The 14,717-nt window shown below is 48.0% G+C and overlaps 1 protein-coding gene across 10 annotated transcripts in view; it reads left to right on the forward strand.

The window, feature by feature from the left end:
• Positions 1–475: 475 nt before the first annotated feature.
• Positions 476–14,717, forward strand: part of ILDR2 (immunoglobulin like domain containing receptor 2) — a 42,421-nt gene continuing 28,179 nt past the window's right edge. For 3 of the 10 annotated variants that reach the window (XM_075768785.1, XM_075768794.1, XM_075768811.1), the window contains exons 1-3: positions 1,541–1,730; positions 10,975–11,307; positions 12,400–12,519. In XM_075768785.1, coding sequence (XP_075624900.1) covers positions 1,685–1,730; positions 10,975–11,307; positions 12,400–12,519 — 499 coding nt within the window. In that variant the 5' untranslated portion in view covers positions 1,541–1,684. Of the gene's footprint in view, positions 572–1,249; positions 1,731–3,744; positions 3,821–10,974; positions 11,308–12,399; positions 12,520–14,717 lie in introns of those variants that run through there. The other 7 variants (XM_075768771.1, XM_075768777.1, XM_075768802.1 and 4 more) reach the window with 6 other exon arrangements.

Below are 14,717 nucleotides of genomic sequence, written 5' to 3' on the forward strand. Positions count from 1 at the left end.
CTTAAAACCAGACTGGCTGCCTAGGGATTGTCTCCTTGCTTAATTCCACTTTAACTATATTAACAGAGGGACTACAACTGTTCAAAAACAACCAAAATGTTTCAACACATCTTTTATCATAGCAAACATGCTGTTTTGCTTTTTCACTCAGAAATTATTGATCTATTTTTATTCATGCTTTTGGAAAAAAAGCTTATCTTGCCTGTAGAGGAGTTTAGTCTGAAAGGCAAAATTATGAGACATCTACAGGCAATTGGAAAACACCTGCTGGAATGCAAGTGGCTTGTACAGTTTTACCGCAGGCATCCCTGTGCACCCTGCCTTGAGCAGCGGGACACACCTAGCAGCTGCTGCCTTCTGGGGGCCAGCTTCGTGTTAGAAAATCAGAATGGTTTATGTTCTTTGGCGGATTCCAGATGAGAAGTTGTTGAAGACTACTCCCATCTCCCGTGTGGATCGCTGATGTCTGCAGAATGCAAACGTTGGTTACAAACACTGGCCAAGTCCCTGAAAGAAAAACGCCCGAAGATGAACAACACGCACAGGGAAGCTGTGCTGGATGCTGTGAATGGTGAGTGCCATGTTGGAGGGTCCTTTGGTGCTGAGCCACCAAAGCAAGTATGCCGCTATTTAGCCAGCCCTAGGCCTGTGAATAATTCCACTCACATATTTTGCTTCCTCAGAAAGTTTAGAAATTTTAAGTACAGTACGTATGTATACATGAGGGTCCACTGTGGCCAAGACTTTAATTTCAGAGCAACATCCATCTTTTTAAAAGTGATCTTCAGCTGTATTTCTGGTATGCTGATCCCTTCCTCCCCAAAAACCTCCATCCCCTTCCAATATCATGTTGGCAAGAAAACTTAACACCCCACAACTCAGCTGTCCATCATTAATAGCCAGAACACCTCTTCCTCATCTAAAATTATACCCCCTCTTCATCTAAAATTGCAGTAATTAGTCGGAGTGCCCACGCAGGAAGTGGAAATCCCAAGGAAATTCATAAATGGAACAGTCTACATTCATTTCCCAAGGTATACATTTGGTCAATTTGGGGACGATAGATGATAGGACTGGACATTTTTAAGTGCTTACTAGATAAGTTGTAACCCAGGACGGGGCCACGGCAGAGGCCGCTGCACGTCCCGCGGGGGAGCCGGGGGCTGCGCGTCGCTCGCCGGCTGAAGTAGTTGCAGAGAAACGTGCCGGGGTGCCCGCAGGCTGAGAAGAGCTCCGGCAACCCCCCAGCGGCACCTGGCAACCGAAACGCGCCTTTGCCGGAGGGAGGGAAGCAGTTTCGGGAAGCCGCTGTTCCCTACGCCGTCCTCCGCTTGCCTCCCGGCGGCGGCGCCCCCCGCCCGAGTCCCGCCGCCGCGCTGTCCCCGCCTGCCGCCGCGCCCGGACAGCCGCGGGGGCGGCCTTGCGAGGCGGCCCCCCTCAGCCGCAGCGGGAGCCGCCAGCCGGCAGCGGGGGAGGAGCGGAGCGAAGCGGAGCTACACGGCGCGGCCGCTCGCCGCCAGCCCGGCCGGCTCTGCGGGGAGGCGGCTGCCGGAGCGGACTGCGGGCGCGCCGGGCGGGGCCGCCCCCGGGCCTCTCCCGCCGCCCCGCGGCATGGTCGCGCCCGCCCCGTGGCGCCCCCGCCCCGCGCCTGCCGCCCGCCCGCGCCGCCTGGGCCAGCGGGAAGATGGATGGGCACGTCCTGGGTTGGATCGTCCTCCTGTGGCTCGCAGGTAGGGCCGCAGGTTGCCGGGCACGGGCGTCCCGGCGGCCCCGACGTGCCTGTGCCGTGCTCGGCGGGCTCTACGTTTTTCTTTAGGGCGAAAACGAGAGGTTTGGGGAAATGCCCGGCCGGTTGCGGGAGGGCAGCTGCGGAGCGAGCCAGCGTGAGGTGGAGGTCTTTTCGGGGGCGTCTCGCAGTGCAGTTCGCCGAGACTTCGCCGAAAGAACTGGTCTTGCTGGGGACGGGGCCGCCGGAGCCTCCTGCCTGCCCGGGCCCGGTCGGGGGGATCGTGGGGGCAGATCCAAGGGGCCCCCGGCGCTTATGTCCGCGGGGTGCGAGAGGTGCTTGGGCCACTGTTTACCGCGGTGCGGGAGGGGGAGAGGAGCGCGCTTGTGGCGGGGAAGGTGGGAGCCGGCCCGGGGAGGCAGCAGGAGCGCGGAGGGAGCCGGAGTGTCCTTGGCCACGGTGCAGGGAGGATGGCGACAATCCTCGGTCCCCCCTGCCCGCCCAAGCCGGGCTGAGAACAATTGCAGGAACTTCTTTCCCGATGTCCTGGCCGCACACGACGTCTAACAGATGTGTGTGTGTGGGGGGGCTGCCCTGCCTCTGTCCCGGCTTCCAGGGGGGCAGGATCCGGCCTTCCCGGTGCTAGGGCAGCTGTGCCCAGGCCTTTGTGAGCGCAGGATGGGACTGCCTCCCCCCGCGCAGCTCACCGACCACCTCTTGCCCGGCCGGCTCCTAAAGAGGTCGGGCAAGCCCTCCCTAAGCGAGGGGGAGGGGAGCCGGAGGAGAGAAGCAGAGAAGAGAGGGCTCAGCGATGGAGAGAGGGCAGGGGGAACACGCTGAAAAGGGGCTGGGGTCTGGGAGCTGGACAGCGAGGAAAGGAGAGAGTAGGGATTACAGCAGGAGATTACAGAGGCAGGGCAGGCGGGAATCGGGGAGAAAGAGGAAGCTCAGTCAGGTCAGCGGCAGGATCTGCCTCCTGAGCCGGTGCAGCAGCAAGGCACAGGCAGGAGCAAGAGGCTTTAGGAATAGCTGCAGCAGGCTTATTTAGCCAGGCAGACTAGTTACAGGTTGAAAGAAGAAACAGACACACTTGGATTAAGTGGCATATATTTCCCACCACCACCAGTGTATCCCACAAAAAAGACCTCAGGCTCTTCTCTCTTCCTATTCAGATTTAGGATTCACAGGGAGTAAATTCAGCTTTTAGTCATAACACCTCTCTCCCACCACCCACCCACCCCTTTCCTTGCTTTTTCACTCTGAGTCATCTTCAACACCGGTGCCTGCCTACTGTTCCCTTCCAGGGTTTCACGGCCTCATCTGGGGCTTTGGCAGCTTCCAGCTCATCCTCCCTCCTTGCCTCTCTCCCTGCCTCCCTCCCTCCCTGCCATTTGGCTGCTTCTGAACATATCCCGCTTCACTGAGTTGGTCTGGAGTGCCAGCGTACCCACAACTACCATTCCTTTCCTACTAGCCATAGTAGTATGCAGACAAATAGCATCCAGGGACTGGTAAAGGAATACAGGGCGGAGATAAACATGACATTACATTCCTCCCTCTTTTTAAAGAGCTTCATTATCTGAACATGTCTGGCTAGATCAGGACTTTTCCATCAAGCTAAAAGGCTGGGTTGTTGACACCTTTCTCCCTCCATTAAAGGTAGCTCATGATTACTGGCAGCAACTGCCTTTGGAGCATGCAAGGTCTGTGCAGAGCAAGAGGTATCGCTGCAGTAGGAAGACCTTGCAGTTTCCTCTAGTCCTGGGCTTTTGAGACAGGACTGCCTGCCTTTGGTGCTGTCAACTGCTGGCAGGCAAAGGCTTCTGGCAGGCAACAGGTTAGCTGTAGCTGTGTGCTGAGAGATGGAGGCAGCTGGTGTCAGCTCGCTCCCCTCCAGCCTCTCAGCCGCTGCCGCCCAGTGATAAAGCAGACACTGCTGTCCTTTTTCATGGCTGAGAGAAAGCAAATAAGCAAAGGGGTGTGTGTGTGAGTGTGTACGTGTGTGCACAGAAAAGGGAGAGAGGCTAGCAAATATGGATCCAAGATTTTCCTCTCCCCAGTGGCTGTGCAAAGGAATGAAAGGTCTGCATCAAGGTAAGGAGCCCTAATCCAGCCAGAGTGGTACACTCCACTCTGGGAAAGAGAAGTGGGGGTTGGGAGGTGGAGGGGCCAGGGTAAGAGAGTGCAAGATGGGGAGGAAGCAGGGAGACAAAAGGGAGCAAGAAAGAGAGAGAGGCTCTCGCCCCCTTCTCTCCCCTCCTCCCTCCTGGAGGTGGGCTGAGAAATTTCTAATCAGCACTCACAGTTCCTTTCCTCCCAGCAATAATACCTCTCTGTCCTTTGTTTGTCTTTAATTTTTGGCTCTTGCATTTATCTTTTGTTTGGTTTTGTGCATTGCGACTTCTTAATACAATTTCAAAAAATCCTGCGTGAGGTACAATGGATTTGGTTTGGCTTTTTTTCCTCCTGCCCTGCTCTCCCATGTGCCTAAAGCTAGTATTTGGATAACAACAGCAAAAGGATGAAGAGCAGGTCGTCCTTTATTCTTTCCTGTGAAGTGACATGGGTTAGGATATGTATGGGACTCTGTTCTTCTCATTCTAGAAGAAGGTGGTACAATTTTTCAAGTATCCTTAAGCCCCTGTGTAAAGCTGGTTCTTGTAAACTACCAAGTACAGCTTGATTCTGGAATGAATCCTCTCCTTGTGGTTACCATTATTCTTATTAATAGTGCAATTTCTAATGCATTTAAAACTTGAGGGAAGTGTTGCACTGGAGTCTGAATTCCAGTTTTACCTACAAAACAAGCAGAGCAAATTTTTTTCTGCCTCAAGACTCAGTCTAAGCTTGGAAAGATTACAGTTAGAAGACTGTCCATATCAAAATGCGATCTTCCCTCCCTGTTAAGTAACTTTTCACCAATAATTTAGCACTCGTTACCTGTTTACTCTCCCTATGCAGAAGAGCCGCTCAATGCAATGGTATGGTGCAAAGGCGGGTAGTTTTACTACCTCTGCTTTCCCAGGCACAGCTGAGAGCAGGCAGAGGGGGCATGCTGGAGCACAGTTGTGCTTTGCTGTTTCCTGGCCAACTGAGCAGACTTCATGGGAAGGCAGGGAAATGGATGGACTGTTTTATCTCCCTTGAATTAAACTATTCATCTGACTTCCCTTGACTGGCTTCACACAACATAAGCGTAGTGTAACTGGGAAGAAATCTCACATTTTTCTTACTTTTTATTCCTGTGAGATCACCTTGAGTGGGACTGGCGCCAGTGGATATCCCAATGCCATCCCAAGGACAGGTTTATGGCTTGGTGTGATAAGGCTTGGAGAGACTCTTCCCATTTATTTTCCTTTGTTCTCAGGCTTGTGGTGGTAACCAATTACAGAGTGATAGTTCGGGGAATGAATTCTGGGATGCTGAACCGAGACTAAACCAGGAGCCATCTGACAATTTTAACAGCTTTCAGATAGTAATAAGGGTGGATTTTATCTGGTGACCAAAGCTGAGATAATTCACCTGAAAACATCCAGGGTGACTTTTGTGACTGTGTGAAAGGAGCAGGTCGTAAGAGAGTGTAATGAGCGCAGCGAAGCTGGTGAAGAGAGACCGATACCTAGAAAAGCCTGTGAAAGTCCTGAGCTCTTGTGAAAGATCTTACACAGTCCTTGTCATTTCAGGGCTGTTTACTAACCTAGTCAGGAGCATGGTGCGCCTGGGGGACAGCATCACAGAGCATGGGGAAGAGCAAGGAATAGTCCAGTGTCTGTTGCAGTCAGTTTGCAGAGTCTGGGCTGGCCCCTACAGGGCGTGTTTTTGTCTTGAGGTTCTGTGCTGTGACTGCTGGGTGTGCAAGGCCACCCTTTTCTCCAACTGCTTTGGTTTTGCCCCTTTCCAGGTTAAGCAGTTAGGGAACTGAAGTTCTCGGTTTTGCTATGGAGCTGTAAAAAACAGTACCATGCTTTTACCTCAGCTACAGCTGACCTATTTAGGCATTGGTTTCTTGCTGGCTAAAAAAGTTGACAGTGGCCACAGAGCTAAGAACACAAGTCTGACAGAAACCAGATCAATACATCCAATTCATTTCCCATAAGCTGTTCAACACAATCTGACGGTGATGGCTTTTGCTGATAAATCGCATGGATTGGATTTAGTCCAGCATGAATAGGCAAGAATCTGTACAACACGATCTCATTGATCCCACTGGCTCTCCATTCACCTGTTTGCACATCTGTTTATCATCTCTGACTTTTCAGGGTCAAAGCCCAAATCGTACACTTCCTGGTTCAGGCTTGATCCACATTTGAAAGTGTGGTTGGTGTGCCAGTAGTCAGCAGTGGGGGAAAGAACACTTTTAATTGATGCATAGTAGCCAAGGCACAAAAAAAGAAAGACATAGCATCCTTTTGCCCAACAGTTTATTTTGTTGGGGGAAGTGATATAAACTACCCTAGGAGCACTGTCTCTTACCAATGTACATATGCTTTTCTCCCAAAGCCCATAGGTACAGTCTAGGAGTAGTTTTCCTGAGGTGCCTGGTTCAGGGCCCAAGGACTTCCCTTCTCCTGTGTGCACAACTGCCACTCCTATCAATAAAGGTGCGTAAAATTGGAGGTTGTAATTTTTGTAGTTTCATAGCATCAGCTGTACTGCCTCAGGCAAGTGGTACTGTGAGCCAAATAATTGCAAAGAAAGAGATGTGATGCATGCACAGATAGGGAGACCCATGCTGACCTGAAAAATAATGTGTGCTACCTTCTCTTGGACTCAAATCTTACCTTATGCGCTAGAAGGATGCAGCCTGAGACTTACTACACTGAACTACAGTATTTGGCCTCGCCATTATTTACAGGGATTAGTGCTTCATGTCAACTTTATTCTAACTAGGTGATCTTTAAGGTCCCTTCCAACCCAAGCCATTCTATGATTCTATTCATAAAGGCTAACTTAAGGCTGTGTAGTGAAGCTAAATCTTCCTGGGATTCATCTAGCCGCAGGGAGGCATAGGCTGCTCCGGAGGGCAACTGAAAAGCAACAGCTTAAGTTATCACCTTGCAATTGCCTTCTCTCTTTTACTTATGGAAGGCACTTATGAAGATCAGGCTCAAAAGTCTCAAATGTGCCCTTACAAATATCCCCTCTATAATAACTTCCTGGAATTTTCTTTAATCATGACTAAAATGTATTAGTGATAGCTTGTGTGTAATGTTGATTGCATAGTGTGAATGCATAATCTGATAATAGTTTAGGAAAAGAATCAGAGAAAGGAGACACATACACATTGCCAATGAGAAACAGACAAAACCCATACACTAATATTTCTGAAGTGTGATTATTTTAAGCTCTTTCTCTGTGAGTGTATATATACATATGTGCAGACATACAAACACATGGATTCTTTTTATTTTCTGAGAGTAAGGATATCTGTGTTTTTAAGATGCACTTGATTAATATTTGCAGACCTTTTTTTTGGATTTAGGAGAACAAGCAAAATTGTCATGTAGTCACGAGACTCCCAGGAGCTAGATTCTTCTTGTGAAATTTCAAACATTGTGAAACTCACAATGAACACGTTGCTTCTCTGAAGTGCAGGAACTACATTTCCATGATGATTTTGAAATAAGGGCTGATTTTGCTCTGTCTGCATTAGTCAAAACAGCAGAGCACAATTCAGTTTCTTTTTAGTCCTACCTGTATTAAACTAGACGAAGAGCTACCACAGTGCTGTCACTAAGCTTGTCATCCTTTTAAACATCTTCCACTTTTTTTTGCTCTGCTGTATAAACAGCCCAGAGTTCCTGTGATTACATCTGAGGCTTTTCTTATATTCACTAGACTCCTGAAGATTTTTGAGGTCAGCAGTTTATTCTTGAAGTTGAGGAAGTCCTAAGCAGCCCTCTGTAATTCGCGTGCGTGGACATAACTGATAGGTGTAAAGCCACCGCTGTCTTCAGGCAGTCAAACATCCTGTTGGCCTTTTTGATGGACACTGTTACAGCAGTGACGTACTACTTGAATCAATTCTGATAATTTTTTTTGGCAGAGGAAATAACAGGTGTATAATTTCCCAGTTCAGCCATATATAATTATATATAATTTGTCTTAAATAGATACAGAGTTTCCACTGCGCCAGTCTCTCAGTCTGAGGCACTGTGTTGCTCTTAAATGCTATTTCTGGAAAGGATCCGAAAATAATACTTCAAAAGTTAGTAAAGAGTTTGGAATAGGATATAGAAGATGCCAGATAATGTACTGCACATCTCCCAAATGAGTTTGGGTAGAAAAAAAATTATTGTTTTTTCCCCAAAGCTTTTTTTTCTTTTTTTGATACAGACATTCACATGGGGGTAGGGTGGGGAAAGTTAGTCAGATGAGAATTTGCTAAAGCTCAGCTAATCATTTATTAAAGCAGTCCCTGGCTTGCCAAACTCATTAATCTCATTAACAGGGAAGGAGGGCTATGGTGCATGGTTAGCTGAAAGCACTGTGTTTACTAAGCAGCGTACTTCGTTCACAAGGGAAAGATTTAAATATTCACTGTGTCACGGTTTTATGCCTGAAGCTGAAGTAACGTGATGAGTCACTTGATCAGCTCATGTCACATGCTGGCTTTGGCCACAGACCGCGTGGGGTCAGGCATGGAGTTGGCAGACGCAAGTCTGACCTGGAACCATTTGTTTTTCAAGGTGTTCATCATGTTTCTTGCATTCAGATGCAACCTGGGAAGCACGGGTCTCTGAAGAGGAGAGAATAAGACAATGTCACCACTTGGTTCACCTTGAGAAGCAAGTGGTGATGTTCTCTTAGTGCCACATGGCCCCCACATTTCTGCCTCTCTAGTCCCTCCCTGGGAAAAGGAGGCCTGGCAGAAACACCCCAGCTGCTACTTCTGGAGTTATCTCTCTGCCTGCACCTCAGGAAAGTGGAGGAGCTGCCTCATGCCCCTTCCTCTCCTGTGGGAGCATCTTATTGGGACCTCAGCTGTGTTTTGTGGTACTCTGGAGAACACTCACACTTCAGCATTTGGATTTGGGTCCAGGCACTTCTGGCAAAACTAATGACATCTCCTGTGCAACTTCCACATGACACAAGTACGATATGTGGCGTTCATTATATGCAGAATACAGCGTTCCTGTGCAAATGCCATAGCACCCTTGTGCACTGCAGGCCTTCGTATAGTAGTCCCTAGGGTCAAATCCTGCCTAGATCAGTAACTCTGTTAGTATCAGTGACTATCTTGCCTTTCTGAAAAATGCTTTCCTCTAGGTTCTGTCCATACTGTATTTTTATCCCCTGACTGGTATTTATAGACTTCATTGTGATTTGTAGTTTGGACGTTGATAACTCGTTGAAATGAATATTCAGTGTTGGTCCAGCCTCTTCACTTTCCTTTGATTCTGACTCCTGATCATGAGATCTCTTGCTTGCTTTTGCTTTTCAGGTTTGCAGCTGTCTCCAACTTGACCTTGTCCCCTCACGCCTGCTGTTGTCATGCTGTTGATGCATTTATTGCTTTCTGACTGCTTTAAGCTCCAGTGCTTTAGTCTATGCCTTTTTTTTTCCCCATCCTAAAGATATCTCCTGTCATTTTACTTTCTTTTGCCAGCTTCAATCTCCTTTTCACCTCTAGTTTCTGGAGTGGGAGGTTTAATTTTGCTGACTCCATTTCCTCTCCTCTCTACATCATTTCTTAATCTCCTGCAATCTGGCCCCAGCCCTTGGAAATTATTTTGACCTGGGCTAAGACACCTTCTTCAGCTTCTTCCAACTGAATGTAGGCTTTCTGGTTCCATGATTATCATCCTGCTTTTCCTTCTGCTTCCTATACTTACCCTGATATTTTATCCTTACTACTCTGTTTTCTTCTTTTTTGGCATCTGCCCTTCTCCTACTGCTTCCCAACATCAGGAAGCCTTTCTTTGTCCTCAGTCTTTCATTCCTCCCTAAGCTTCCCCTAAGTCCATCAGTCCCTCATGATGTTGTATAAACATCCTCTTCTGCTTTATTCTCTTGAATGTGTCCTTGTATCTTTTTCACTGTTCACTGCTCTGTGCTTTGGGATGTGTGGTAACTGGGTGTAGGGAACTGCCATTATCAACATTTTCCATACTGAAACTGGTTCCCTTTTCTCATATGAACCACCACCGTCAGGCCTGCTGCCCCTCAGCTGCAAAGAGTGCCCTTGGTTACAAACTTCCTCTCTTAGGTTCCCCCTCCTTGCTCCTGGGCTGTTTCTGTGCCTCCACAGGCTAGCACATCCTTGCTTGGGAAAGCATCAGCATGTGTTTCCAGTGTTGTATAAGTGCTCTCAGTCATTGCTGCCTGCAGTACAAGAAGGAAGGAAGCAATGAAGGGCATGCGTGGGAGGTTTCGGCCATTCCCCTGCAGGTAGATGGAGTACCTCACTCTCCCGAGGGCTCTCTGCCGACGTTGCTCACAGACTCTCGGCTTCTCCCTAAGCTACACAAGGATGTGGCAGGAGTCCCATGCATCTTCTCTGAGGCCTTCATACATCAGCTCCAGGCTGCAGCTCTCCTGTCAGCTGGTAGATAAACATTATGTGTTGAGATCCGTCTCCTCCCTGGGAATGTGAAAAACTTGAGTGTTTGGGCCATTTTTCTCTGCACCTCCCACATGGAGCAATTTCTCTCAGTGCTACATGCCAGCCCTGGCAGGAGCTGTGCGATTTGGATCCACTCCTTCATGTATCTCTGGAGTTTGGCAGAGCAAGCAGCACTAACTGGGCACCAGTGCACAACGGGCTGGGCCAGGCACTGTGTGCTGCCTGACTTTCAAAGAGGAGGTGTGATACCACAGAAATTGGGAGGAGGGTGACTTATTCTGCATTGGGATTGTTACGAACTCAGGATCTGGCCCCTTGGCTGACCTGCTGTAGAAGTGGAGTATGGCCATCCCTAAAATACCTTTTCCTTATCTGTGAACAGAAGCTGTGAATTGTCATGCCATTGTGTTAGGGTCTCTGCAGAGTGTAAGGATACTACATTTGAGCCTTCAGCCCCATTGTGCTGTATTTTTCCTTGTGGCTGTAGGCTATGAAAAAAGCAAACTTAGTTCTGCTGCCAGCATGTGTGCTAACATACATTGAGGAGTATTGCACCCTAGCACCTGAAACAGATGGACATTTTCATTTTATGTATGTGGGGAGAATGATGCTATGATAAAATGCAGTAGCTCCCTCTTCAAGCGGTGCCAAGGCATATGACTCTCACATTTTTGTCTTTTAGCCGAGATGGAAGGGTTGCAGGTCACCGTGCCTGAGAAGAAGAAGGTGGCGATGTTGTTTCAGCCTGCTCTGCTTCGTTGCCATTTTTCTACTTCTTCCACCCAACCAGCTGTGGTACAGTGGAGGTTTAAATCTTACTGCCAGGACCGGATGGGAGAAGCTTTGGGTATGGCGACTTCTGGTTTACAAACAATGAGCAAGAGGAATCTGGACTGGGATCCCTACCTGGACTGTGTGGACAGCAGGAGAACAGTCCGTGTCGTGGCCTCCAAACAAGGATCTGCCGTCACTATAGGGGACTTCTATAAAGAAAGAGATGTCAGCATTGTACATGGTAACTCTCCTACCCCAGCGATGCTTGGTGGGGGTTGGAATGGACCCTTAGCAATTTGGGATACTGGAAGCTGGCAGTAATTGTTCAGTTAACTCCCTTAGAAAAGGCTGCTGGAAGGGAGATGTTATATGTCCGACATTTCGGATTCAACCAACCAACCCTAGATCCAAAGGTCATTTCCTGTGGTGCTTCCCTTCATCTGACTCCATGTAGGTCTCCAACCCTACTACAGTATTCTTTTTCCTTTGATGAAATGGAAGGGTTTTAGTCCTGGCTTCTGCATATTGCTCTGTATATAGATTTTCCTTGACAAAGGAGTGCCAGCAAGAGAGGTATGAATTCAGTCTCTGCAGGCTTTTTCTTCCTTGCAAACTCCACTGATTTTTTTCCCAGTTCCAAAATACCAGAATTATCCTATAAGTCATGTTTGCTCAACTCTGAACTTCACCAGCTTACCCTGTCATGAACCTAAACCCGCACAGCCTTGGGCATTGTGAAAGGAAGAGGTTTCCATCGGGTGAAGTCAAGTTGGGTGGAGGTGGGGAGGTGGCAGAGTCCCTAAACATTTGGTCTGGAAGGCTTTGTGAGAAACCTTATGTCTCAAAAGTACAAGGCTTCTGCTTGACTCTGAAGACCGCGTAGGGAGAAGTGGAGGTTCCTTGGTGTGGAGAGCATGTGATCAGCCTCAGCAAGGGGGAGTGTTTTCCTTTGTCTCTGTGTAACCTCCTCAGTGGATGGCTGAAGTGCTGTAGAGGAGACCATGTCTAAGCCCTTTTTGCACGGCAAGAATACTGTTGGGACCCCAGGCCTTAGGTGACAGGAGGGACAGAGACTGACATTAGTTACCCCTTCTGCTCTCAGCACTTGCAGAATGAGCTGCCCCTGCAGCATTACCTGTCTTCCCACTTACAGCCACAGAGTGCTGAGTCTGTTGTTTTTTCCTGAATAGTGTGATACTTCGGATAAGGTTAAACCCTCTTAGTACGGAAATGAAATGGATTTGGGACACGGAGGTGGATGCAGTGCTTTCAACACTTTGCTCTTCCTATAGGTGTTGGAGGGAAAGCCTGACTTTTCTTTTTTGCCTTTCAGATGCAGACCTTCAGATTGGGAAACTGATGTGGGGAGACAGTGGGCTCTATTACTGCCTTATTATCACACCGGACGATGTGGAGGGCAAGAATGAAGAATCGGTGGAGCTGCTTGTGCTTGGTAAGCCCTCTTGCCAGATTGCTTTTTCAGCAGATACCTGATGTATCTTTCCTTCTGCTCTCCCTACATATCTGTGCACCATATTACTATGGGTGTAAGATCTATGTAAAACAATCACCGCAGTACCTTCGCCATTGCCTTGCACCTTGTGCAGTCATTCACACCTAGGCAAAGTGGGTGGCAAACACTATTAAACCAGAATAGTAATGTTTACACCCACACTGCTCACACATTACACAGGCGCAAATGACTACAGAAAGTGCAGGGCTCTGGAAAGTCACAACCTTTGTTTTTAAGGCATAAACCAACAAACTTGCAGCAAAGTGAACACTTGAGACAGAGTCTTTTAAAAATAGACACACAGAAGACATGGAATCGTATGCTTTTTGCAGTCTTTTAACATTCCCTTCATCCCACTCTTCTGACCTGTGAGGATATCAAGCAGCACTGTGTTTATCTGCTTGAGTGTGTCAATTTGGGAGACTTTTCTGTCTGCCTAATTATACTTCTGCATTTAGAGGTGCAGTTTCACAATCACCCTAATCAGGTCTAAGCTGTTGCTGCCACTAAAAGGACCTGTTCTTTCTGCAGTACGCATGCTTGGCTCTGTGTCTCTGTTCAGCTCCATGCTTGCATGGTTCTTGGATGTACAGATTCTGTACATCCTGTGAAGGAAATGTTGAAAAGCTTGGGTCTGTAGTGTGTAGGTTATATGTAGAGGCATATGATAGAACATGTCTGTCAAGTGCCCTTGCTCTCATGGCTAAGGTCAGAGTTTAATTGACATTTATATTTGGAGCCGTGGTTGTCATCACAAAGTAAACCAGATTGAATGTCTTGGGTGAGTGACTATAACAGTGTCATCACCTCCTCTCACTCCTTCAGATGTCAGTCAAGCAATGGACAATTGGAGAATGGGTGCCTCCAGAAAACACTGTTATACCCCTGTCTACATGCACAGTGTGACTGTGTATCATAGTTAATAACAGGCCCAAGGCTGACCTGTGTTAGTTCAGGTGAGGTTATCTCTGCCAGGTGGCAGATGTGGCTGTTACAGCTCTCCAGAGGAGCTGTCTGTGGCGGAGTGGTGATGGACTGCTGGATTTTGTCCCTTCTTCACCTTCCTGTCCAGGATTTGGTGTCTTCTCTTATCTGTGTCTGCAACTGCACTCAGACACCAGTGATGAAACAGTGCCATGGTAACAGGAAGAATCTGTTTTTCAGTGTGTACAGAAGACTATGTGGGGAGAAAACAAAGAACTCCCCTCCTCTGAGGCTGGCTTGATGATGTCCCCGGCCCCAGTTTGTTGTGGTTATGTTGGGAGGAAACACGTAACTTAGGCTGCGTTACTGTGACCACATCTGCTTTTCTGTTCACCACAGCCTGTAGGTCTGACCTTGCATTTTGTGCAGTGCTCTCCTAAGTTTGGCAGTAGCATGAAAGCATACTTGTCGTGGGCATACTTTGTTCTGCCTCATGCTGTTTGGCACAGCTTGTGTGTATTTCTTTTCCTGGGTAGAGTGTACAGAGGCAACATTCCAGCTTTCGGAGTGATTCCAGGTTACCTACCCATTTTCCTTCCTCCCTTCCTTCCTCCTTTCCTTCCCACCCTCCCCTTCTCACCTTATTCTCCTTCCTCCCCTCCCCTTCCCACCTCATTCTTTTCCTTCTGCATTTGCTGGTATTTTTTCTTCCTTTTCCTTTACCTCTCCCCATTGATGGCTAAAGGAGGAAGCAGACAGTGGTGAAGATACCATTTCTTAATATTCTGGCATCTTCTGGGACGTTTTTTATTCCATCCCACTGCTCTGCTAGGTATTTGTGACTTGCAGGGAGACAGTGAGTACAGATGTAGATCTGAGCAGTTCCACAGTCCTAAGGAACACGCGGTAAAAGGGTTTTGTTTGCTGTTTTGCTGTTTGCTGCTCTTTGGGTGGAACCCAGATTCCCTGTTTAGAGCAGTTGGAGCAGCGGAGGGATAGTGTCTGCGAGAGACACTGTGATTCCCACAGCACATTGCTGTTTGCTCCCTGCTGACAGCGGTCTTTCAAATATAATTTACATTGCTTATTTTGAGGCTGCTGTGTGATTTAAGCATAGATTAGAATTTTGAATAGAGCAGAATGGAAAAGGAAATAGGAAAATATGCCTTCTAGTGGTTTCATATTAATGCCAAGATCAAAGGTATGTTTAGGTT

Source organism: Balearica regulorum, chromosome 1 (genome assembly GCF_011004875.1).
Source record: "Balearica regulorum gibbericeps isolate bBalReg1 chromosome 1, bBalReg1.pri, whole genome shotgun sequence".
NCBI lineage: Eukaryota > Metazoa > Chordata > Aves > Gruiformes > Gruidae > Balearica > Balearica regulorum.